Source organism: Dendrobates tinctorius, unplaced genomic scaffold (genome assembly GCF_039654945.1).
Source record: "Dendrobates tinctorius isolate UK_male_01 unplaced genomic scaffold, ASM3965494v1 ptg000464l, whole genome shotgun sequence".
NCBI lineage: Eukaryota > Metazoa > Chordata > Amphibia > Anura > Dendrobatidae > Dendrobates > Dendrobates tinctorius.
Genome location: NW_027362126.1, coordinates 1,226,687 through 1,253,136, shown reverse-complemented (window position 1 = coordinate 1,253,136; position 26,450 = coordinate 1,226,687). Strand labels below are relative to the sequence as shown.

Here is a 26,450-nt window from a genome sequence, read left to right as displayed (position 1 = left end):
AGCACGAGACCGGCCTCATCCTGTGCTGCTGTCATCAGGAATATGGGGGAGCACGAGACCGTTCTCATCCTGTGCCGCTGTCATCAGGAATATGGGGGGAGCACGAGACCGTTCTCATCCTGTGCCCCTGTCATCAGGAATATGGGGGGAGCACGAGACCGGCCTCATCCTGTGCCGCTGTCATCGGGAATATGGGGGGAGCAAGGGAACGGCCTCATCCTGTGCCGCTGTCATCAGGAATATGGGGGGAGCACGAGACCGGCTTCATCCTGTGCCGCTGTCATCAGGAATATGGGGGGAGCACGAGACCGGCTTCATCCTGTGCCGCTGTCATCAGGAATATGGGGGAGCACGAGACCGGCCTCATCCTGTGCCGCTGTCATCAGGAATATGGGGGGAGCACGAGACCGGCCTCATCCTGTGCCGCTGTCATCAGGAATATGGGGGGAGCACGAGACCGGCTTCATCCTGTGCCGCTGTCATCAGGAATATGGGGGGAGCACGAGACCGGCTTCATCCTGTGCCGCTGTCATCAGGAATATGGGGGAGCACGAGACCGGCTTCATCCTGTGCCGCTGTCATCAGGAATATGGGGGGAGCACGAGACCGTTCTCATCCTGTGCCGCTGTCATCAGGAATATGGGGGAGCACGAGACCGGCTTCATCCTGTGCCGCTGTCATCAGGAATATGGGGGGAGCACGAGACCGTTCTCATCCTGTGCCGCTGTCATCAGGAATATGGGGGGAGCACGAGACCGTTCTCATCCTGTGCCACTGTCATCAGGAATATGGGGGAGCACGAGACCGGCCTCATCCTGTGCCGCTGTCATCAGGAATATGGGGGGAGCACGAGACCGGCTTCATCCTGTGCCGCTGTCATCAGGAATATGGGGGGAGCACTAGACCGGCTTCATCCTGTGCCGCTGTCATCAGGAATATGGGGGGAGCACGAGACTGGCTTCATCCTGTGCCGCTGTCATCAGGAATATGGGGGGAGCACTAGACCGGCTTCATCCTGTGCCGCTGTCATCAGGAATATGGGGGGAGCACGAGACTGGCTTCATCCTGTGCCGCTGTCATCAGGAATATGGGGGAGCACGAGACTGGCCTCATCCTATGCTGCTTTCAGGAATATGGGGGGGAGCACGAGACTGGCGTCGTCCTATGCTGCTGTCAGGAATATGGGGTGGGGCGCGAGACCGGCCTCATCCTGTGCCGCCGTCATCAGGAATATGGGGGAGCACGAGACCGGCCTCATCCTGTGCTGCCGTCATCAGGAATATGGGGGAGCACGGACCGGCCTCATCCTATGCTGCCGTCATCATGAATATGGGGGAAGCGCGAGACTGGCGTCATCCTATGCTGCCGTCATCAGGAATATGGGGGGAGTACGAGACCGGCCTCACCCTGTGCCTGCCATCATCAGGAATATGGGGGGAACACAAGACTGGCCTCACCCAGTTATCGAGAATATGGGAGGAGCACAGGAGCTTACAATCTATGAGGAGAGGAGGACACTGAGCACAGGAGCTTACAATCTATGAGGAAAGGAGGACACAGCTCAAGAGCTTACAATCTATGAGGAGAGCAGGATGCTGAGTACAAGAGCTTACAACCTATGAGGAGAGAGGACACTGAGCACAGGAGCTTGCAATCTATGAGGAGAGGAGTACGCTGAGCACAGAGCTTACAATCTGTGAAGAGAGAGGACACTGAGCACAGGAGCTTACAATCTATGAGGAAAGGAGGACACTGAGCACAAGAGCTTACAATCTATGAGGAGAGGAGGACGCTGAGCACAAGAGCTTAAAATCTATGAGGAGAGGAGGACACTGAGCACAAGAGCTTACAATCTATGAGGAGAGGAGAACACTGAGCACAGGAGCTTACAATCTATGAGAAGAGGATGCTGAGCACAAGAGCTTACAATCTGAGGAGAGGACACTGAGCACAAGAGCTTACAATCTGTGAGGAGAAGGACACTGAGCACAAGAGCTTACAATCTATGAGGAGAGAGGACACTGAGCACAGGAGCTTACAATCTGAGGAGAGGAGGACGCTGAGCACAAGAGCTTACAATCTGAGGAGAGGAGGACGCTGAGCACAAGAGCTTACAATCTATGAGGAAAGGAGGACACTGAGCTCAAGAGCTTACAATCTGAGGATGGGCTCCTGGTGTATTGTGGCTGCGTTTGCCCCGTTGCCGCCATCTGGCTTATCTGTTTGGCAGACATTCAATCCTTTTGTAGAGTAAATATCATGGGGACCCTCTGTTGTGAGCGCGAATATGTGGGAGGGGTGACAAAGTATTGGGTGGTATCGGGTTTACTATTTTTCTGTTCTCCCTTTTATGTGATTGCATATATCGTATTGTTCCCATTTTGTGTAATCTTTGTATATTTGTATATACTTTGTATACACTTATCTTACTGGATGAAATGTAATATCTGTTCCCCTTGCTCTGTAAACCGCACCCTGAAGCCATATGCTGCGTGTAATGGGGGGTCCAGTCAGCCTGTGTTATTGGGTCTGGCAGTGACTGTATGGGGGTATATATGTATTGAACACGTCACCAATTTTCTAAGTAATCTCATATCTGAGTTCGGGGTCACACTTGCAACTGTGATGCGAGAAACTTGTGCGAGTCTCTCGCCTCAATACCCAGCACTGCCGCCGGCACTTGGGACCGGTGTGTGCGGCTGTATGTATTTCTATGCAGATGAGCGCTTCGATCCCGAGTGCCGGCGACAGTGCCGGGTATTGATGCGCGAGTTTCTCGCATTGCAGTTGCAAGTGTGACCGCGGCCTAAAGGTGCGATTGACATGAAACTCTCTCCAGATATCGGTAACAACCACCCACTCTGGCCTTGATTGTCTCTACAGAGGGAAACGATGCCCCGTAGTTCCCATTTTTCATCATCATTTAACATAATTTATGGACATCTAAGGTGATTTCTGTCCTGTGTGGATTGGATGGTTAATGACATCTGGAGAGAATTTCATGTCAATCGCACCTTTAGACATTGGATTACTAAGAACATTGGTGACGTGTTGAATACTTATTTCACCCGCCGTGTGTGTGGATATATATTGGTTGATGCACTCAGGTGCTTCCCAAGGCTGACACAGGAATGTTCTTGTAGTAATCACCTGCTGGTTTATTAGAGATGGCGTAGACCATAGCAGGGTTCAGCAGAATAAACACGGCCTTTCTGGCATAAAGGTAAAACCAAGAGATCAGGACGCAGTCCACTGGTGTGAGGGATTCGCCTGCTCGGACCACCAAGTGTCTTCAGCTCCATCGGGAGCCAAGCTAGCGTCCGTGTGGGGTGATCACATGGCCGTGACATCATCCCGGGTCCTGTCAGTACACCTGCCGGTGTCAGCTCTGCGGGTGGAGATATGGTGGGCACCCTCCCACCCACTCTTTGGACACCACATAAAATCAGCCCATGTCTGCAACTTTAACCCTCTCAACACGTAGTGTGCTGGAGGAAAATATTCTAATTCCACATCACTGACGCTGTTATGTGCAGTGACACGTATGTCCCTTCCTACACTGTGCCAGTGACCCTGTCACATATCCTCCCCCTCTGCCCAGAGCCGGGGGTCTGGCACCATCAGACACCAAACGGGATTCGGGAGAGAGCATCCGCGCTGCCATGTAACCTCCCTGGCCGATGCGCTACGTGGAAAGTGAAGCCTTGAAGCGCTAAGAACCACCTAGTCACCCGGGCATTGTTACCCTTCTCTGGCAGCCATCTCAGAGGGGCGTGGTCTGATGCTAGCTTAACCCCTTCACGACTGGAGCGCTTTTCAGTTTTGCGTTTTGTTTTTTGCTCCCCTCCTTCCCAGAGCCATAACTTTTTTATTTTTCCGTCTATATGGCCATGCGAGGGCTTATTTTTTGTGGGACAAGTTGTACTTTTCAACGACATCATTGGTTTTACCATGCCATGTACTAGAAAATGGAGAAAAAATTGCAAAAAAAGTGCAATCCCTCACTTGTGTTTTGCTTGGCTTTTTTGGTAGGTTCACTAGATGCGAACACTGCCATTATGGTTCTCCAGGTCATTACGAGTCCATAGACACCAGACATGGCTGTGTCCTCTTTTATCTAAGTGGGGAAAACAAAATTCCAAAGGTTGCTTAAAAAAAAAAATAAATTGTGCCGTTTTCCGATCCCCGTGGCGTCTCCATTTTTCGTGATCTCGGGCCGGGTGAGGGCTTATTTTTTGTGTTCCGGGCTGAAGTTTTTAATGATCCCATTTTGGTGCAATGTCGTGGCGACAAAAGAAATGTAATTCTGGCATCTTTTTTTTTTTTTTTTTCTGCTGCGTTGTTTAGCGATCAGGTTAATCTTCTTTTTTTATTTTGAGTGGAGCGAAAGGGTTAGGGTTATTTAAACGTTGATATTTTTTATTTTTCTTTACCTTTTGGGGGACTAGAAGCTGCCACAGCTCGATTGGCTCTGCTACATGCAGGTGCTGATCAGCTCGCCTCTATGTAGCTGAATTGCAGACTCTGGTATATAGAAGAACGGAGACAGCACAGTACTCGGCTTCGGGTGCACGGCCCCTGCAGAGAGTCCCGATTTCAGCCACAATTCAATACTCATTTCCAATATCGGCGGCGCTCCATAGTAACAGTGGTGGTGAGTTCGGCCCACATGTCATCTGGGCGACGTTCCGGCTCCGCTGAGCCTCTCTCAGTGGCTGTCACAGGAAAGTGTCTGATTATAGAGCAGATAACAATCGTCAATCATTTTACAAGAAATGACCACTCAGTGCAGCGTCTTCCATTGTAGTCCATAGGCTCCATATGTGCAGAAGTGCTCGGTGCTCAATACAACCCTTACACTCTGCATTAGACTTCATCTTCTTGGTGATTGCACATGGAGTCAGACAGTATTACAGGGTCTCCTAATCCCTTTGGTTTACGTACCACCACACGGAGGACGCCATGAACCCCGAGAACGCTATAGATGGCGCTCCTGTAGCTCAACGGAGCCTGTGCAGTGAGTCCTCAGCGCTGTCCTGTGCAGCAGCCAATAGAAAAGCGTGTGTGGCATCACCTCAGAGACGCCATATTGGGTGTGGCAGAAGGTCACAAAATGCTATTCAGCCTTTATCCACATCAGGTTTTTATCCAGCGTTGTTACATAACCCATATAAGGCCACTACTATAGTAATCTTATGGCGCCATCAGTCACAATATTGCTGCGACTCTTGAAGAAGCGCTATTATGTATATGTAGGGAAATCCACAAGGCTGCCATTCCCTTACCTTGATGTATAGGGATTTAACCCCTTATTGTCCAATGACGGACACAGTCCGTCATTAGACATCTCCCCGGCTTTGAGGAGGGCTCCGGCGCTGAGCCCACACCAAAGCCGGGACATCTCAGCTGTTATGTGACATGTGCCCGCAATAGGCGCAAGCGGAATCGCCGTCCGCCCGCGCCTAGTAACTAGTTAAAACCCGCTGTCAAAGCCCGGCGGCCGGAAGTGACGTCATCGCCGACCCCCGTCACGTGATCGGGGTCGGTGTCATGTTGCCTAGACAGCCACAGGTCTCTGAGACCTCTATGGTTGTTCCAGGCTGAAAGCACAGCAGTAAATCTGCTGCATGTGGGCGATCTGCTCATCGCCCATATGTAGCAGAGGCGATCGTGTTGCGCATGCTTCTGGCCTCCGCTATTGAAGCATGCCAAAAGTAGACTGATGGTGTCATAAGATTACTATAGTAGTGGCCTTATATGGCATGTGTAACACCGCTGGTTAAAAACCTGATCTGGATAAAGGCTTAATAGCATTCTGTGACCTTCTGCCACACCCAATATGGCGTCTCTGAGGTGATGCAGAGAGAGGACATGCCACACACGCTTTTCTATTGGCTGGCTGCACAGGACAGCGCTGAGGACTCACTGCACAGGCTCCGTTGAGCTGCAGGAGCGCCATCTATAGCGTTCTCGGGGTTCATGGCGTCCTCCGTGTGGTGGTACGTAAACCAAAGGGATTGAGAGACCCTGTAATACTGTCTGACTCCATGTGCAATCACTAAGAAGATGAAGTCTAATGCAGAGTGTAAGGGTTGTATTGAGCACCGAGCACTTCTGCACATATGGAGCCTATGGACTACAATGGAAGACGCTGCACTGAGTGGTCATTTCTTGTAAATTGATTGACGATTGTTATCTGCTCTATAATCAGACACTTTCCTATGACAGCCACTGAGAGAGGCTCAGCGGAGCCGGAACGTCGCCCAGATGACATGTGGGCTGAACTCACCACCACTGTTACTATGGAGCGCCGCCGTTATTGGGAATGAGTATTGAATTGCAGACTTGCTATGAGCGCCGACCACCGGGTGGCGCTCATAGCAATCCGGCATCAACAACGATAGAGGTCTCAAGGAGACCCCTGGTTGTCACGCCGACGCACCGGTGACCCGCGATCATGTGATGGGGTCACCGGTGACCGTATTTCCGTCCCGGTGACCGTAAGCGCTTGTTAAACACCGCTGTCAGTTTGAAGCTAGAAGGAAGAGAGAGCGCACCGAGAGAGCGCACCGAGAGAGCGCACCTAGGGTCTGATCCGAGATAAAGGGACGATTCGTGAGGGAGATCAGATTCGCTCCCCTGCTCTGGTTGTGTGAGACACAAGCACTTGGCGGCTGCCCCGATGTGATGAAGAGGATGGGGGCTGCGCTGCCGCCTGTCAGGGTGATGGAGCAGAGGAGTCACAGTGGATGCAGTGGAGAATAGACCATTTCTCCGCGTCTCGTGGCGATCACAGCACGTCCTCGGGACAGTCTATAGTAGTGATGTGTCGTTCGCGAACGATCCGACACAAAGAGCCGGCTCGCTGCTGTGAACGATGGGGGGAGCCGCCACCCCAGTGAGAGCCACGAAAATCCCCCAATGGCTCTCACTGGGCATAAAATCCCAATGTTCGGCAGACGTAACTCCGCCCACCTGAACAAAACTCCGCCCACTCAGCAATTTAACAGATTCCTAGATAGTGGGTGGGGTTTATGCAGCAGGTGGGCGGAGTTTTGGACACCTAAACACATTTGCAGTAGGGATCCATTTAGGATCCAAAAAGAGCCGGCTCTTTTTGGTGAGCGGAGCCGTGAGAGCCAGATCAACAAAAAGAACCAGACTGGCCATCACTAGTCTATACACATACAGGGGCTGGCATTTATAGCAAAGGAGGCACATGGAGACGCCTCCTTTCAAAAAAGCCGCACCCAATGGGCGGGGAATCAGCAGATATATACATCGTAAACACCACAACCAATCATAAAATATAAGGGAGGATATCACTTATCCTACATATAAAAATCGACACGCACAACACAGAGAAACACAATAATAAAAAAATGCCGTTCAATAAATAACATTTTGCCAAGTGGGAGTGCTTGACCCTATTAACCCATTCATTCTTTGTCAGGACCCTGCTGATTGTGTTTTGAACCTTTGAGCTGCGGAAGGATTTGCGTGGATCTCTTTATTTGGTGGTAGTTGAAATCAAAGAGATACAGTGGAATAAAACTCAGGAAGACAAAAAGATTTTGAAGAAAAAAAAATTAAAAATGTGAAAAATTTTTGGAAAAAAGCCCCCACAATGAAGGGATGATGGATGGAACGAGCCATGATGTCCCTGATGTGCGTGATTGGATTCAGGTCTGGAGAACGGGCAGGCCAGTCCATAGCATCAATGCCTTCATCATGGAGGAACTGCTGACGCGCTCCAGCCACATGAGGCCTGGCATTGTCCTCCATTAGGAGGACCCCAGGGCCGACCGCACCAGCATATGGTCTCACAAGGGGTCTGAGGATCTCATCCCCGTTACCTCTGGCTAGCAGATGGAGGGTTGCATCCCTTCAAAGAAATGCTTCTCCACCCATTACTGACCCAATGCCAAACCGGTCATGCTGGAGGATGTTGTAGGCAGCAGAACTTTCTCCAGAGTGTCTCCAGACTCTGTCACGTCTGTCATATGTGCTCAGTGTGAACCTGCTATCATCCGTGAAGAGCACAGTGTGCCAATGTCAAATCTGCCAATCTTGGTGTTTTCTGACAAATGCCAATCAAACTGCGTGGTGTTTGGCTGTAAGCTCACCACCACCCACTTTTGAATGTCGGGCCCTCATACCACCCTCATTGAATCTGTTTCTGACAGGTTGAGCAGACACATGGATGTTAGTGGCCTGCTGGAGGTCATTTTTCAGGGCTCTGGCATTGCTCCTCCTGTTCCTCTTTGTACAAAGGAGGAGGTAGTGATCCTACTGCTGGGTTGTTGTCCTCCTACAGCCTCCTCCACGTCTCCTGGTGTACTGGCCTGCCTCCTGGTATCTGCTCCATGCTCTGGACACTGTGCTGACACACAGCTACCCTTCTTGCCACAGCTCACATTAATGTGCCATCCTGGGTGAGCTGCACTACCTGAGCAATTTCTGTGGATTGTAGATACTGCCTCATGCTACTGCATAGTACCTCTAGGAGTGAGAGCATTGACAAAATGCAAACTTGACCAAAACAGCCAAAAAGGGTGAGAACAGAGAAATGGTCTGTGGTCACCCCCTGAAGAACCACTCCTTTATAGGTGTTGTCTTGCTGATTGTCTGTTATTTCTACCTGTTGTCTGTTCCATTTACACAACAGCAGGAGAAATTGATTCACAATCGTTGTAGCTTCATAACTGGACAGGATAGTTTCACAGAAGTGTAACATGGAGTTACATTGTGGTGTTTATGCGTTCCCTTTAGTTTTGTGAGCAGTGTGTATAATATATGTTCTAATGCATCTAGATATAGATGTTTATGTATGCTACCAGTCACATGTTTAGACACCTCTGTTCATGCGGTGGTTTCCCTTATTTTTATTGAAATGTGGAGACCGTAAAACCAGGAAGGGCGGAGCAGATATGGAGACAAGGAGTAACACAATCACGAATGTGACCTTTGTTAGATTCCTCCTGTGCTGCCCTGTTAGTCTGGTGTCAGCTTTCCTGACCCTTGGTTTCTCTCTGGCACCTTCATCAGTCGTCTCCTGGAATGGCCATCGGCAGACTTACAGAAGTTCCCAGAGGTGCAGAACGCTTGTACGCTGCTTTACCTTCACTCTTTGGTAACTCCTCCCAAACTTTATGGTGTGGAGGCCATTTCTTCTCAGCCTCCATCCCTCTACTTCTTGGTTACATCACACTTGCATCTCCTGGACACTGTCCTGATGCAATGTGAATTTTGGCCCACTATGGTCAGACCAGATTGTATGGCTGTGTTGGAGTGTATGGCCTTTGTAGCGTCGCCCGTGGTGGAGGGAGGGCAGGGCAGCTTGTCTTTAGGATAACCTCTACACCTCAGCAGTTATTTTCCCCTGCGTGTCCTGATCCACAGGGTGCTGTGCTAGTTCACTGCTATCATGGCCTCCTGTCTCTAGCTGGAGAAGAGACTCTGGCCATGTAAATACCTTCCCATGACTGGTGGCCGGCCCTCTTCACTCCTGTCATCCTCCCTGTCGGTCTGTGGGCCTGTTGCGGGGCACCTGAACATGACCCCTTTCTGTGGTGCCGTTACAATGGTGACTGGAGAAGCCATTGCCTCCTTTGGTTTACGGCTCTTTATGGTGTAATGAGTCTGGGCTGTGCTGTAAAGATACAGATCAGGAATGTGGACTCGTGTCATCCTAACTTACATTGTGTGCACAATGTGCACATGGCTTCGTCTGACAAACTGGATGGTCTAAGGTCCAGGTAAGTAACTTTCATCCCCGGGTCCTTGAGGTCCTGCCATGTATGTGTCAGTGGTGCCTGCCGTTCTGGGTGGGTGGTGTCTGAGATCCCATGTGTGGAGGGCTGTTTTTGGGGGTCTTGCAGGTGATGGGGCTGTCAGTGGGGACCTGCCATTGGTGTCCTGTCTATGGGATCCTGATGTACTTGTCGCTGGGGTCCTGCCTGGTTGTGTCTGGTAGTGCAGCTCGATAGATATAAGGAGGGCTGAATGTTGAACTGATATTTGTATATCCTAAACTATCCTGCAAAGGTGGAAAAGTTTTGAAATGAATAATCTTGGTAGGAATTTTTTTTTCCACGTATCAAAGACCTGGGTGTCTAGACGTATGTTCTCTATGTAACCTTCTCAGGCAGAATGAAACATATACCCTCCATGTCAAGAGAACACGACTCCGAGGGACCCGCAGCCCACTCTCGGCCCAAGTACCATCCATGTATTTGTGACGACTCTATCCCTAAACGATAGGGGCGCCCTAGCTTGCCCTGTTCCTCTGTTGGTGAAGATGCCGGTGCCATGTACCTTCTTGGCTTCTGAATCCGCCCTCAGTCTGTACCCTCCCCCCCCAACCCAGGGAAGAGGGGGGCAGTAGTGTACTGTAATACACTAACCAGACAAACAAGGTAATGAGAACAGGGGTAACGAAATATACCAAACATACAAATATATTCACACATATAACAGAGTAAACTATTGGGGAGTGGAAGATGGGGTTAAACCAAAGTAGGAGAAAAAAGGAAATTATCACACACTGAAAAACCTAGCAACAGTCTCGGATAAATCCACCAAATACCTTCTCCAATAACAGCCAACAACCTCCAGCCATGCAGCAAAAGCTAGCTCTGACATTGAGTGCTAGTCAGAACCCAGATTATATACAGTTGTGGCCAAAAGTATTGACACCCCTGCAATTCTGTCAGATAATACTCAGTTTCTTCCTGAAAATGATTGCAATCACAAATTCTTTGGTATTATTTTCATTTAATTTGTCTTAAATGAAAAAAACACAAAAGAGAATTGAAGCAAAAAGCAAAACATTGATCATTTCACACAGAACTCCAAAAATGGGCCAGACAAAAGTATTGGCACCCTCAGCCTAATACTTGGTTGCACAACCTTTAGCCAAAATAACTGCGACCAACCGCTTCCGGTAACCATCAGTGAGTTTCTTACAATGCTCTGCTGGAATTTTAGACCATTCTTCTTTGGCAAACTGCTCCAGGTCCCTGATATTTGAACGGTGCCTTCTCCAAACTGCCATTTTTAGATCTCTCCACAGGTGTTCTATGGGATTCAGGTCTGGACTCATTGCTGGCCACCTTAGAAGTCTCCAGTGCTTTCTCTCAAACCATTTTCTAGTGCTTTTTGAAGTGTGTTTTGGGTCATTGTTCTGCTGGAAAACCCTTGATCTCTGAGGGAGACCCAGCTTTCTCACACTGGGCCCTACATTATGCTGCAAAATTTGTTGGTAGTCTTCAGACTTCATAATGCCATGCACACGGTCAAGCAATCCAGTGCCAGAGGCAGCAAAGCAACCCCAAAACAGGGAACCTCCGCCATGTTTGACTGTAGGGACTGTGTTTTTTTTTCTTTGACTGCCTATTTTTTCTCCTGTAAACTCTGTTGATGCCTTTGCCCAAAAAGCTCTACTTTTGTCTCATCTGACCAGAGAACATTCTTCCAAAACGTTTTAGGCTTTTTCAGGTAAGTTCTGGCAAACTCCAGCCTGGCTTTTTTATGTCTCGGGGTAAGAAGTGGGGTCTTCCTGGGTCTCCTACCATACAGTCCCTTTTCATTCAGACGCTGACGGATAGTTCGGGTTGACACTGTTGCACCCTCCGACTGCAGAGCAGCTTGAACTTGTTTGGATGTTAGTTGAGGTTCTTTATCCAACATCCGCACAATCTTGCATTGAAATCTCTTGTCAATTGTTCTTTTCCGGCCACATCTAGGGAGGTTAGCCACAGTGCCATGGGCTTTACACTTCCTGATGACACTGCGCACGGTAGACACAGGAACATTCAGGTCTTTGGAGATGGACTTGTCGCCTTGAGATTGCTCATGCTTCCTCACAATTTGGTTTCTTAAGTCCTCACACAGTTCTTTGGTCTTCTTTCTTTTCTCCATGCTCAATGTGGTGCACACAAGGACACAGGACAGAGGTTGGGTCAACTTTACTCCATGTCACCTGGCTGCAAGTGTGATTTAGTTATTGCCAACACCTGTTAGGTGCCACAGGAAAGTTACAGGGGCTGTTAATTACACAAATTAGAGAAGCATCACATGATTTTTCCAACAGTGCCAATACTTTTGTCCACCCTCTTTGTTATGTTTGGTGTGGAATTATATCCAATTTGGCTTTAGGACAATTCTTTTTGTGTTTTTTCATTTAAGACAAATTAAATGAAGATAATAATACCAAAGAATTTGTGTTTGCAATAATTTTCAGGAAGAAACTGAGTATTATCTGACACAATTGCAGGGGTGTCAATACTTTTGGCCACAACTGTAGGAGAGGGGAGTGGCTAACCGTGCACAGCTGGGAGCATTAATGCAGGAAAGCTTCCAGGAGCTCTCAGCTGAACAGATTAACCCCTGCACTGCCAAAAGAAACCTGCACAGTTTAATATGTAGGTGACGTGCTTCTAAATGGCGTAGGCGAAATCAGACGCTGCGGTCTTCTGGCTCCTCTGTCGCGATAAACCCGTGCCAGGATTACAGCATAGGTGGAAGCACATTAACACTTTCTGTTCTTTTGATTCAGTCAGATTTATTGATATCAACATTTATAAAAACAGTGGTAGGAATCTCAGCTGTGAGGGGGCTGTGTCTGCACTTCTATCAGATTCACAATGAAGATGGAAGCATCGTCCTACAAGTCTGCGAGGCCTGCGTGGAGTGAATGCGCCACTTTCTCTTCATAAATCTTACTGTACTCTAATATCATCGTATCCAACCGCAAACTGCAAAATATTTGCCATAATTTAGCTTTCATAGAGAAAATCCGGTCAGGGGCTCTTTTACCATCATTGACCCCCAGCACGGCTACCATGGTCGCCAACCATACAGAAATTTCTGGAAAGTCCATAAATACAGGACACTTTTTTCCGTTACGTTAATATTCGATGTGTCCATGATATTTTTGACGCTGGTGAGACTTGTGCAGATTTTTCTGACTGTATTGATCACCCTCGTACTGGTCCCAGTGAATGGATCCGATGTTTTCATATAGGATTCATGGTCTGTAGATCACTTATAGTCTTAATGGTTTATTATGGTCATCTAATGTGTCCCTAAAAATGTACCGTATGTCCTGTAAGTTTTTGAGAACCTGTGAAGGAAAATTAAAGTTGGCAACCCTGATGGCTTCCGATCACCATTTACCAAAAGATCATAATGATGATTTGCTCTTCAAAACTTCAGGAAAATGTAAATTTCAAATCGGATGTCTGAGTTAAAATAAGATTCCAGTATTAGTTTTGACAGCATCATCAAAACTTTCCCAAAACTTGGATTTGTCACGAACCTAAAGTAGAAAGGCTCCATTTGCTCTGAAAAGACGTGTGTGTGTGTGTGTGTGTGTGTGTGTGTGTGTATCCACCAAACCATTAGTTTAATAGTGTTTAAACTATAAAAATGGACATAAGCCCATTGAGTCCAACCTACAGCCTCACATGATGATCCAGAGGAAACAAAAACGCCATGGAGCTGACACTAATATTAGGGGAAAATTCCTTCCCGACTCCACGTTCGATGATCAGACGAGTTCACTGGATCCTCTCATTCTTTACTTTGACCAAATGCATGACCTTACATTTATCTATCGTACACTTCAATTGCCATTTCTCAGCCCAAGCCTCATTTTATTTAATTCCTCCTGTAACTTTAAATTGGCCTCACCTGTGCAAAATTTCCTGCAGCGTTAGCATTAAAGTTTTACTCTGTATGCCCTGTACAAGGTCATTGATAATTATGAAGAGGGCCCAGTACTGACCCCTGTTGTACCCCTTGGTTAGCTGTGACTCAGTTTTCCATTAATAGCCATCCTCTGTAAGTAAGCTTCGTTCTGGTACCATATCTATGTATTAATCATGGTTCTGGTACCATATCTGTCGTACCCTTGATTCTGTTACCATATATATCTGGTAGGAAACTTGGATATGGTACCAGAACTAAGTTTACTACATAGACTAGGCACCAGAACTATGTATTAATCATCTTTCTGTTACCGTGTCTGTCGGACCTTTGATTCTGATACCTTATATATGTAGTAAACTTTGTTCTGGTTCCTAATCTTTGTAGGAAGCTTTTAGTAACAACTCATCATTTCTCAGGGACTACACATGGTTGTGCAATACCTACGTGAAAGCAACGCCAGTTGTGGTCTTGCTGCAATTATGCAGCAACCAGAGTTAATCAGGTGAAGGTTGGGACACTACCGGTGGGTCCATGCCGTGTGTTTCCCCCCCAAGCAGCCTGTGGTGATGCACCATTTGCCTACTGTTTCTGTCATTTGAGCACATCTGGAAGTTAATTTCTTAGTCAGGAAGGGAGAAATACTTAGAACGTTTCTCCTCCATTGTTGGGAAACTCCTGGGAGCGGGTGACCTTTTATTATGTTGGAGTCCCTCTACGAGACTTTCATGCTGAGATGCAGTCCTCTTCCCTCATGGTTCAGACCCTCGGCAGCACTGGCTTCATCCATGTAATGGTTTGGGCGCTGCTTCTCTATTATTGGCTCCTCATGCTTTTTATAAGATCTCGATCATCCTGATGGATTTAGAGCAGTGCCATCATTTTTCTTTTTTCTGATAGTCATATTGTCTTTTCCACTCTCTCCAAAGTCTGAAACTTGCAGATTTACTCCTGAGCCAAAAGTATCGAGATGGGAATATCTGTGAAATCCTGACAACGGGACATTATTTTCCAGGACGTGTTGGAGTCACAGACCATAAGTAAGTGTTCCCAGTGCAAACTAACAAATGACAGTTCTTCAGAATGATACAGAACCAAAACCACTCAATAGATAGAGGGCTGGGATCACTACACAGATACAGAACCAGGATCATCATTATTCTGAACAGACAACCAGGAGCATCATATAGAAACAGAAGCAGGACGGATATATAGAGCTGGGCACAGATAAGGAACTGACTTATTTAAATGGTGTATTTTGCTCCTTTCGAGAATTGAATTTACCTTTATTCTCGATTCATGGATTCCTGGCTCTGATGCTGGCTGCCATTTATTTTGCAGGTGATCCATCATGAACGGACATTTGTCAAATTACTATCATGGAGGAAATACCTCTCCAGATCTCAGGTATGTAACTAGAGAATTCACCCATATCTACATGGAGAAATCTTGTTTTATTTGTGCTTATTTTATTTCCACTAATGAGAATGTCACACAACCTGATTGTCTGAAAGCCATTGACGAGTCGTGTCACTGCGAAATCCGGACATTCAGATATGGAGGCGTTCAGGGGGCTTCCTACCTTCCACATTCATGCTGTATGCCCCTCGCTGGGGACTGGCTACCCCTGGTTCTTCCTTTCCCCTCGTAGCCATGTCGGTGTTTGTGCTGCAGTTGACGGGCCGTTGCGTACCTGACTTGTTGAGCCAGGCTCTGCATACACGTGCCCCCTTTACCTATGGCTTATTGCTGAGCTGTGCTCCTCACCTGCTCTGCGGCTCCTCTGTGCTCAGGGGCTGTATCTGTGTAGTGTGACGCCATCCTGCTCCCTTCTCCATGGCGCCCCTGTGGAGCAGAACGAGTCTAGGAATCCCCCTATGATCACTGTCTCTCAGATGTTTCTTCTTTGACTTTTCTGCAGCAGTTATGACTTGTCCTCTGTAAAGTCGGAGAAGACCGGAAGAGCAAATGCCAAGAGTCTATACGGTAATTATTCATGGGCGTGAAACGCACGACTGAGTATATACCTGTGTGTTATGTATATTGGGGGACAAGGTATAGCGGTCAGTTCTCCTCGAGGAAGGACAGCGTGGGGCCTGTAGTGGCAGGTCACACAGGGTTAAGCCTTAGTCCTCCCCTTCAGAGTGTGGCAGTATAGTGCCAGGGCCTATAATAGCAGATTACGCAGGGTTAACCCATAGTCCTCCCCTCCAGAGGGTGGCGGTATACTGCCAGGGCCTATAATAGCAGATTATGTAGGGTTAACCCTTAGTTCTTCCCTCCAGAGGGTGGCGATATAAGGCCGGAGCCTAGTCTAGCAGAAGGGGGTTACTCCTTACCCTTAGACATCCCCCCAAAGGGTTTCTGTATAGTACCGGCACTCATAGTGGCGGATCACACAAGGATAACCCTTAGATATCCAGAGGGTGGGGATATAGTGCTGGGGTGTATAGTAGCAGATCATACAGGGTTAGCACTTACTCTTGACCCCCAGAAGGTGGCAGTATAGTGCTGGGGTGTATAGTGGAGAATCACACAGGGTTAACCCTTAGTTCTCCCCTCCAGAGGGTGACGATATAGTGCCAGAGACTATAGTTGTAGATCACACAGGGTTAACCCTTTGTCCCCCTCCCCTTACACCAGAGGGTGACGATATAGGGTTGGAGTCTATAGTGGTAGATCACACAGGGTTAACCCTTCTTCTGATGTTCTGCTCTTACTGATCGCAGGAGATGGGATTTATTTCCTTCGATCTTCGTCAAAACATAAGAAAGGTATCTGTGAGCCGTGTGCTGTGTTCTATGTGCTCATGTCTTTATGGTCTATACCTCGTGATACAGGACAAATGGCTGCCACATAGCCCCTGTCACACACAGTCCGGACAGCAGGACTCTACAGGAAAGCTGGGGTCCTGTATGCGATGTGTGACCCAGCTGGTTCATGCGCTATTTCCATAGGGTATGGCGTAGAGCTTGGGGCAAGTGACTTTTTTCCTTGGGGCGTGCTGTGCTGCTGGGGGCAATTATTCTTTATAAATGCACAAAAACAACATGATAATGACTGAGAAGTACGAGACAGCGAGGTTCATGATATGAGTGTACAAGCCTATGAGAACGCCCCAAATGTCTCCTGGGTGTGAGGACTTTCTAATCTACTAACTGGCACACACTGGTTGTGAGGACCCCCCAATCTATTAACGCCCATGCTGGGTGTGAGGATCCTCCGATCTACTAGCTTGCCCATGCTGGGTGTGAGGATCCCCCGATCTACTAGCTGGCCCATGCTGGTTGTGAGGATCCCCCGATCTACTAGCTGGCCCATGCTGGGTGTGAGGATGCCCCGATCTACTAGCTGGCCCATGCTGGGTGTGAGGATCCCCCGATCTACTAGCTGGCCCATGCTGGGTGTGAGGATCCTCCGATCTACTAGCTTGCCCATGCTGGGTGTGAGGATCCCCGATCTACTAGCTGGCCCATGCTGGTTGTGAGGATCCCCCGATCTACTAGCTGGCCCATGCTGGGTGGGAGGATCCCCCGATCTACTAGCTGGCCCATGCTGGGTGGGAGGATCCCCCGATCTACTAGCTGGCCCATGCTGGGTGGGAGGATCCCCCGATCTACTAGCTGGCCCATGCTGGGTGGGAGGATCCCCCGATCTACTAGCTGGCCCATGCTGGGTGGGAGGATCCCCCGATCTACTAGCTGGCCCATGCTGGGTGGGAGGACTTTCTAATCTACTAATTGGCACACACTGGGTGTGAGGACGCCCCGATCTATTACCTGGCCCATACTGGGTGTGAGGACCCCCCGATCTATTAACTGGCCCATGCTGGGTGTGAGGATCCTCCGATCTACTAGCTGGCCCATGCTGGGTTTGAGGATCCCCCGATCGACTAGCTGGCCAATGCTGGCTGTGGGGATCCTCAGATCTACTAGCTGGCTCATGATGGGTGTGAGGACTTTCTAATCTACTAACTGGCACACACTGGGTGTGAGGATGCCCCGATCTATTAACTGGCCCATGCTGGGTGTGACGATCCTCCGATCTGCTAGCTGGCCCATGCTGGGTGTGAGGACCCCCCCAATCCATTAGCTGGCCCTTGCTGGGTGTGAGGACCCCCCAATCTACTAGCTGGCCCATGCTGGGTGTGAGGACCCCCCCCAATCTACTAGCTAGCTAGCTCATGCTGGGTGTGAGGACTTTATAAGCTACTACCTGGCACACATTGGATGTGATGATTCCCCGATCTATTAACTGGTCCATACTGGGTGTGAGGACTTTCTAATCTACTAACTAGCACACACTGGGTGTGAGGACCCCCCCCCCCGATCTATTAACTGGCCCATGCTGGGTGTGAGGGTCCTCCGATATACCTGCTGGCTGTGAGGGCCCTCTGATCTACTAGCTGGCCCATGCTGGGTGTAAGGATCCCCAGATCTACTTGATGGCCCATGCTGGCTATGAGGACACCCCAATCTACAAACTGGCCCATTTTGGGTGTGAGAATCCCCTGATCTACCAGCTGGCCCATGCTGTGTGTAAGGATCCCCCGATCTACTAGGTGGCCCATGCTGGCTGTGAGGACGCCCTGATCTACCAGCTGGCCTGTGCTGGCTATAATGACACCCCGATCTACTAACTGGCCCATTTTGGATGTGAGGATCCCCCGATCTACCAGTTGGATATGAGGACTCCCTAATATACTAGTTGACCATTACTGGGGTGGTAGGACACCCTGAACTAATTTGCCCATGCTAGGTGTGAGGACTCCCTCATCAGTGTGTAACAAACTCTCCTTCATTCATGACTTATTCCTTTCTAAGGCTGGAGTCACACTACAGCGAGATACGGCCGAGTCTCGCAGGTTAAAACCAAGCTCTGGCACCGGCACTCCGGAGCGCAGCGTGCAGCTCCATGTATTGCTGTGCGGCTGCATGCTCCGCTCCGGAGTGCCGGCGCCAGAGCTTAGTTTTAACCTGTAAGACTTGGCCGTATCTCGCTGTGTGTGATCCCGGCCTAATTCTCTTAACCTCCTGGCTCTTACTGAAACCTGGATCCAGCAGTCAGACACTACCGCTGCTGCTGCTCTTTCATACGGGGGGCTACACTTCTCTCATACCCCAAGATCAGACAATAGAGCAGGTGGAGGCGTTGGTCTGCTCCTGTCACCAAAATGTACCTTTCAGGTTATCCCTCAAGTACCCTCACTTGTCTTCCCTTCTTTTGAGGTCCATGCCGTCAGACTCTACACCCCCTTCTCCATGCGAGTGGCGGTGGTGTATCGTCCTCCCGGCCCCTCCCATCAGTTCCTGGATCATTTTGCCACTTGGCTTCCACATTTTCTCTCCTGTGACATCCCTACCCTCATCATGGGTGATTTCAACATCCCCATTGCTCTTCCCCTCTCCCCATCTGCTACTCACCTTTTATCTCTAACCTCCTCGTTTGGCCTTTCGCAGCTTTCTAATTCTCCAACGCATGAAGACGGAAACTCCCTCGACTTGTTCTCCTCTCGGCTTTGTGCAGTGGATGATTTTGCAAACTCCCCTCTCCCGCTCTCTGACCACAACCTTCTTTCATTCTCTATTAAGAACTGCCAGGCTGCTCAGGTCTCCCCCACTGTCCAGACTTATAGAAACATACAGGCCATTAACACCCAGAAACTTATGAAGAACTTGCAGTCTTCATTGGCCCCTATCTCCTCCCTCTCATCTCCTGATTCTGCATTGAAGCATTACAATGAAACACTTCAAAGTGCCCTGGATGAATTTGCTCCTCCTATACACAGAACACCACAACACAGACGGCGACAACCCTGGCACACGGTGCAAACACGTTTCCTGCAGCGGTGCTCCAGGTGCGCCGAACGTCTGTGGAGAAAATCAACCTACCCGAAGATTTCATCCATTATAAGTTTATGCTTAGAACATACAACACTGCCCTTCACCTCTCCAAACAAACCTATTTCAACACCCTCATCACCTCACTGTCCAATAACCCGAAACGTCTCTTTGACACTTTTCATTCTCTACTCAGCCCAAGAGTACAGGCCCCAACCACGGAGCTCCGAGCTCACGATCTGGCCAATTACTTCAAAGAAAAAACTGACCAGATCCGACAGGAAATTATCTCCCAATCCCCTCATACCATGCACTGTCCTCCCTCCCCCACTGCATCTAGCTCACTCTCTGATTTTGAACCAGTCACAGAAGAAGTAGTAAGCAGGCTCCTTGCATCTTCTCGCCCAACTACTTGCACCAGTGACCCATTTCCGTCACATCTCCTCCAGTCCCTTTCCCTTGCTGTCACCCCTCACCTAACTAAAATATTTAACCTCTCTCTCTCTTCTGGTATCTTTCGCTCCTCATTTAAGCATGCCATCATAAATCCACTACTTAAAACCATCCCTCGACCAAAAGTGTGCCGCTAACTATAGACCTGTCTCTAATCTTCCCTTCATCTCTAAACTCCTGGAACGCCTGGTCCACTCCCGTCTTATCCGCTATCTCTCTGATAACTCTCTTCTTGACCCTCTCCAATCTGGTTTCCGCTCTTTACACTCTACTGAAACTGCCCTCACTAAAGTCTCTAATGATCTACTAACAGCTAAATCTAATGGTCACTACTCCATGCTAATTCTCTTGGATCGCTCTGCAGCATTCGACACTGTGGATCATCAGCTCCTCCTCACTATGCTCCGTTCCATTGGCATCAAGGACACCGTTCTCTCCTGGATCTCCTCCTATCTCTCTGACCGCTCCTTTACTGTATCTTTTGCAGGTTCCTCCTCCTCTCACCTTCCCCTTACTGTTGGGGTTCCTCAAGGATCGGTTCTAGGCCCCCTCCTCTTCTCTTTGTACACTGCCCCTATTGGTCAAACAATCAGTAGATTTGGTTTCCAGTACCATCTCTATGCTGATGACACCCAATTATACGCTTCTTCTCCAGACATAACGCCAGCCTTTCTAGAAAACACCGGCGATTGTCTAAACGCTGCGTCTATCATCATGTCCTCACTGTATCTGATACTGAACCTGTCAAAGACTGAACTCCTTGTGTTTCCTCCCTCTACTAATGTACCTATACCCGACACTGCCATTTCCGTGTGTGGTTCCACTATTACTCCCCAGCAACAGGCCCGCTGTCTTGGGGTCATACTTGACTCCGAGCTTTCCTTTGTCCCCCACATACGATCACTGGCTCGCTCTTGTCATCTGCACCTCAAAAACATTTCTAGAATGCGACCTTTTATTACTCTATAATTCCTTAAAAACTCTTAATGTTTCTCTTATTCATTCTCGTCTGGACTATTGTAACTCTCTTCTTATCGGTCTCCCTCTTACCAAACTCTCCCCCCTCCAATCTGTCCTGAATGCTGCAGCCAGGATCATATTCCTCACCAATCGTTACACCGATGCCTCCACCTTGTGCCAGTCATTACACTGGCTACCCATCCACTCCAGAATCCAGTACAAACTTATTACCCTCACCCACAAAGCCCTCCATGGCTCAGCACCACCCTACATCTCCTCCCTTGTTTCAGTATACCACCCTACCCGCGCCCTCCGTTCTGCTGATGACCTGAGGTTAGCATCCTCAATAGTCAGAACCTCCCACTCCCGTCTCCAAGACTTTACACGTGCTGCGCCAATTCTTTGGAATGCATTTCCCTGGTCAATACAATTAGTCCCCAATCCCCACAATTTTAAGCGTGCCCTGAAAACGCATTTATTCAGACTGGCCTACCGCCTCAACACATTAACCTAATCTATCACTGTGTGGCAGAGCCAAAAGTTTTACCATAACCAGGTTCCCCGCATCATGCTCCCACATGCTTTATGCATCCATTAGCCCTCTGTGTCTGTACTGTTACACACTTAACATTATGGCTGGTCCATACAATCAGGGCAACTGTTACCACCCACCTTTCGTGTCTCCTCCTTCCTCATAGACTGTAAGCTTGCGAGCAGGGCCCTCACTCCTCTTTGTATCTGTTATGATCTATGTGATTATTGTTATGCTGTAATGTCTATTGTCTGTACAAATCCCCTCTGAAATGTAAAGTGCTGCGGAATATGTCGGCGCTATAGAAATAACATTTATTATAATTATCTACTAGTTGGCCCTTGCTGGGTGTGAGGATGCCCCGATGTACTAGGTGGCAATAAAGTTCTTTATTGTGGTTCACTTGAGAGAGAGAGGTCTGTTCAACCTAGAAACACGTTGGTAATAAACTATATTCATCTGAATCCTGTGAATTCTTTGCCAGCAGCACAGCAACATTTCTCTCTTTGGTGCTTATCTACTAGTTGGCACACGCTGGGCATGCTAACACTCTGATCTACTACATGGCCGATGCTGAGTGCGATGGTGCCCCAATCTACTAGTTGGCACTCATTGGTTGCAAGGAATTCCCATTCTACAAGCTGGCACATAGAATCCTGGAATGTTAGCGTTGTAAGGGACCTCCGGAGTCAACGTGTCCAACCCGCTGCTCAATGCAGATATTTGTCCAGCCTCTGTTTGAAGACTTCCGGGTATTATAGAATCATAGAATGGTAGAGTTGGAAGGGACCTCCTGGGCCATCTGGTCCATCCCCCTGCTCAAAGCAGGATTCGCTAAATCATCCCAGTCAGATGTCTGTCCAGCCTCTGTGTGAAGACTTCTATTGAAGGAGAACTCACCACCTCTCGTGGCAGCCTGTTCCACTCATTGATCACTCTGTCAAAAAGTTTTTTCTAATATCTAATCCATAATTTAATGGAATATTTTAATTCCATTAAAGGAGAACTCTCCACTAGAGATGGGTGAACCCAAACAGTAAAGTTTGGGCCTCCGTACCGAACACCTACTGTTCGGGCACAGACTTCACCAGGAAACTGTGTTTGCCTTTTTTTGCTGCTGTATCACACTATTGCCTCATGCAGTTTATGGTCTATTAGTATACCCAAGTCTTTATCACATATGCTGTTGCTTAGTTCTGTTCCTCCCATTGCATAGATGTAATTTTTGTTTTTCTTGCCCAGATGTAAAATCTTGCATTTCTCCCTGTTAAATACCATTCTGTTAGTCGCTGCCCGTTGTTCAAGCTTACCAAAATCCTTTAGAATTCTTTCTCTGTCTTCTGTAGTGTTAGCTATCCTTCCTAGCTTTGTGTCGTCTGCAAATTTGATTAGTTTACCTTCAGTTCCCTTGTCTAGATCATTTATAAAAATGTTTAACACTTGGGCCAGGGCAGAGCCTTGAGGTACCCCACTTGTAACACTGGGGCCAGCGTAGAGCCTTGTGGTACCCCATTAGTAACACTGGGGCCAGGACACAGCCTTGTGGAGCCTCACTTGTAACACACTTCCAGTTGAATGTGGAACCATTTATTACCATTATGAATACAATCACTGAGCCAGTTATGAATCCAGCCTTGTCATTCCCATGCTTGATCATTTTTTCAGTAAGAATAGTATGAGATACTTTATCAAATGCTTTGCTGAAGTCGAGTTATACTGTATCTACCACATTTCCCTGGTCCACCCAGTCAGTGATTCCATCATAGAAGGAAATTAGATTATTCTGGCATGACTTGCTTGCTACAAATCCATGCTGGCTCTGGTTAATTACTGTATTCTTATCCAAGTGCTTACATACATGCAGTTAAATAATTTTGTTCAAGTATCTTTCTTGATGTAGAAGTAAGGCTCACTGGCCAGTAATTTCCTGGCTCAGTCTTCTTTCCTTTCTTGAAGATAGGACATTTTTTTCCCTTCTCCAGTCTTCTGGGACTTCTCCTGTTCTCCAGGATTTTTCTAGATTCTGGCTATTATGCTGCAGTTTCCTCTAACTCTCAGTACCCTAGGATGTAATTCATCTGGACCAAGAGATGTAAATTCATGTAAACTAGCTAAGTGTTTCCTCACCTTCTCTAACAAGCAATCAAGTTCTGTGTTCATCCATCCTGGTCTCTTTAAATGCTTACAATTCTTTCTTTTCGGGATTGTTACCGATTGTGCAGTGAGAATTTAATTTAGCAAAATCTCCCACCTTTCTTGGACGTTTCTGTCCTTGAGAACATCCAGCCATTGGACCTTTCCTTCCCCCTTTGAGTCCATTAAAATCTGCATTTCTGAAGTCCAACCTTTAAAGTCTGAGTTTTCGCTGGTGTTCCTCCTCTTGTATTTCAAAATTCGAGGATAAGCATGATCACTGCCTTCTAGGGTCCCAGCCACCTTTACTTCATCAACCATTTCCTCCCGGTTGTTAAGAATTAGGTCCAAGTGGCAAATCCTCTTGTTTTCTTTTCTACCTTTTAAGATAAAGTTGTCAGCAAGAGAAGATAAGAATTTTCTGGACCCATTACTTCTGCCTGAGAGAGATTCCCATCAAATATCTGGATAATTAAAATATCCCATGATCACTGTCATACTTTTTTGAGAATAGAGATATCTAATGTATAAAGAGTTCATCCATATCTTCAGTCGGTCCAGGTGGCCTATAGTAAACACATACAATAGTGTCCGTTCTGTTCTTCTCTCCTCTCCTTGTGCTCTTACCCAAACCATTTCTACAGAGCTACCATTCTCTGAAGCTTGGATCTCTGTGGCGATATGTTTTCCTAACACACAGTGCAACACTGTCAGGGATTTACCTACTCTGTCCCGGTTCGTTACTTGCAGCTGTCTGGCACCCCCTTTACCCTCAGGTCAGTCAGGGAGCTACACCTAGTATAAGTAGTCACCAGAAAGATTGCCTTGCCATGTACTGGCTATTGGGCACTCTGCAGTGAGGGTGGTATGTATATCGCCAGTCTCATGCCCGGAATACACACACAAACCTCTGTTCCATTACTGCCAGGGCCTCCCAAATCCCCCCAGAACACTTTGCTGCCACCAGCTCCATGTTTGACATTAAAACCAATATCTGGTCAGGAGCCCACCTACAGGACGTCGTAGTTTAGCGTAGAGGACATAGAGGTTCATTCATAGAGCAAGGAATACCACACTAGTAAATTTTATTGATTTACTCTAGAACATATAGGCAGTGATTACAAAAATACGGAAAAGGTTACAAAAGAGACAAAATGCTTTATATACAGACATTTAGAAATCAAAGGGATTAAAATAAGAACTTGTACATCTCAGTCACTGGTATGCTGTGTGGATGAGGGGAGGAGAATCTTCCCATGGAAAAATGGTACATACACACAGCCTCCTGCTAGCTGCTTCTCCGGGCAAATGACAACTAATCGAGCGTCCTAGATATTTGCTCTCCTCCGGCTGACCTCACGGTGGGGGGCTGAGCTAGAGGATATACCCCCCCTTTCAAATGTTTTTAAAAACTTCTATTTGTCATAACTCTGGGTGGAAACCTTGCACAGTGACGACAGGGGTATCATTTTTCCTATTACGAAATTCTTTTTTTTGATACCGAACATCATATGTCTGTATTACTGGGAGGCATATACCCTTTTCTCAGTTTCTGGTGGGCGCAGAAGTAGCAAAACGCTGCTGTGAATAGCGTTAATTATGCGGATTCTGGAAATAGTTGTCCTGTCCATCAAATTTGAATTTAAATGACCAAAGACACGTGCTTTAAACAAAGCTGGATTTAACCGGTCCGGAGCTCACATTACACAAAGCTGGTTTACCTGCAGGGTGGGGCGAGTGGACATTCCAACAGGGGAAAGAGGGGGCTGGTGCTGCAGCTGCGAGGGGAAAGAGGGGGCTGGTGCTGCAGCTGCGAGGGGGAGGCTTGTGAGCTGTGCCTGCACGGGGGCTTCGTGTTTACATTGCACAAACCGACTCTGGGTGGGGCAGCATGAGAAGCTCAGTGGTAGAATGCACGAAGCAACGTGAGGGGGGGGGATCTGTACCTAGGACAATAGGAATTCATATTTTCCTGACAAGCCCCTCCTCCATTCTTGTTATTCCTGTTGCTAATAAGTTGCAACCTTCAAGGTTTGTACTCCAATCGTGTTTATCATCCTCCAAGTCTCAGCGATGCCTATGACCTCATATCTCTCTTCCTGTGTTGGCAGCTCCAATTCTCCTTCTTGGTTTCCAATGCCCTGTGCATTTGTATAGGAATATTTTACTTTTTAGTTGGATTCTCTGTTTCCATTCTTTATGTTCACTTCTAAAAGCAGAGGGTTCTCAACAGGAGTCGGTAAGCCAAACCTCCGACTCCTCAATATCCACGACTCCGACTCCCTCATACATGGCTCATGTAAGTGATACTTTTCCTGTAGTAAACAGGTAACATCAGGCTTTCAATATACAACCAAAAAGATAACAAACCCCAATATCCAACTAGAAAAGTCATAGCATTACTAATAATAGTGCAGTGACTGAGGGGCGGACAGAATCCTCACAGAACGTAGAGAGGATTTAGTTAATGTCAATTTTATTACACATATATAAATTTTATAGAGACATACAAAGTGCTTTATGGTGAGGTAGATAAAACGTAGCAACTAGAAGATAATGGCAAAGTACATAGATGACAAATATGGTGCCAGACAGAATAAACGTCTCAGGGCCAAGTTCTGCATGAGATCATGAAACTGGTAGCAAAAGGTTCAAATTCAAAAGTGCTGTAATAGTAATAACTCCGGGCCTGCATAAAGTGAGTCTAACATAGCAGACAAAGATCACATAGTAGGTAAACAGCCAATTTATACTAGGCAGTATTTTCTAAGCTTGCTCCGAGTCCCAAATTTGGGGTTCCAGGTTACAAACTGACTGGTCAT

General features: G+C 47.6%; 1 protein-coding gene across 8 annotated transcripts in view; it reads left to right on the top strand.

Moving 5' to 3' along the window:
• EPS8 (EGFR pathway substrate 8, signaling adaptor) overlaps positions 1–26,450 on the top strand; it is a 185,074-nt gene that overhangs the window by 32,458 nt on the left and 126,166 nt on the right. For 7 of the 8 annotated variants that reach the window (XM_073564617.1, XM_073564618.1, XM_073564616.1 and 4 more), the window contains exons 2-4: positions 14,640–14,750; positions 15,052–15,117; positions 15,632–15,696. In XM_073564617.1, the coding sequence (XP_073420718.1) occupies positions 15,062–15,117; positions 15,632–15,696 (121 nt within the window). In that variant the 5' untranslated portion in view covers positions 14,640–14,750; positions 15,052–15,061. The remainder of the gene's footprint in view (positions 1–14,639; positions 14,751–15,051; positions 15,118–15,631; positions 15,697–26,450) is intronic. The other variant, XM_073564615.1, reaches the window with a different exon arrangement.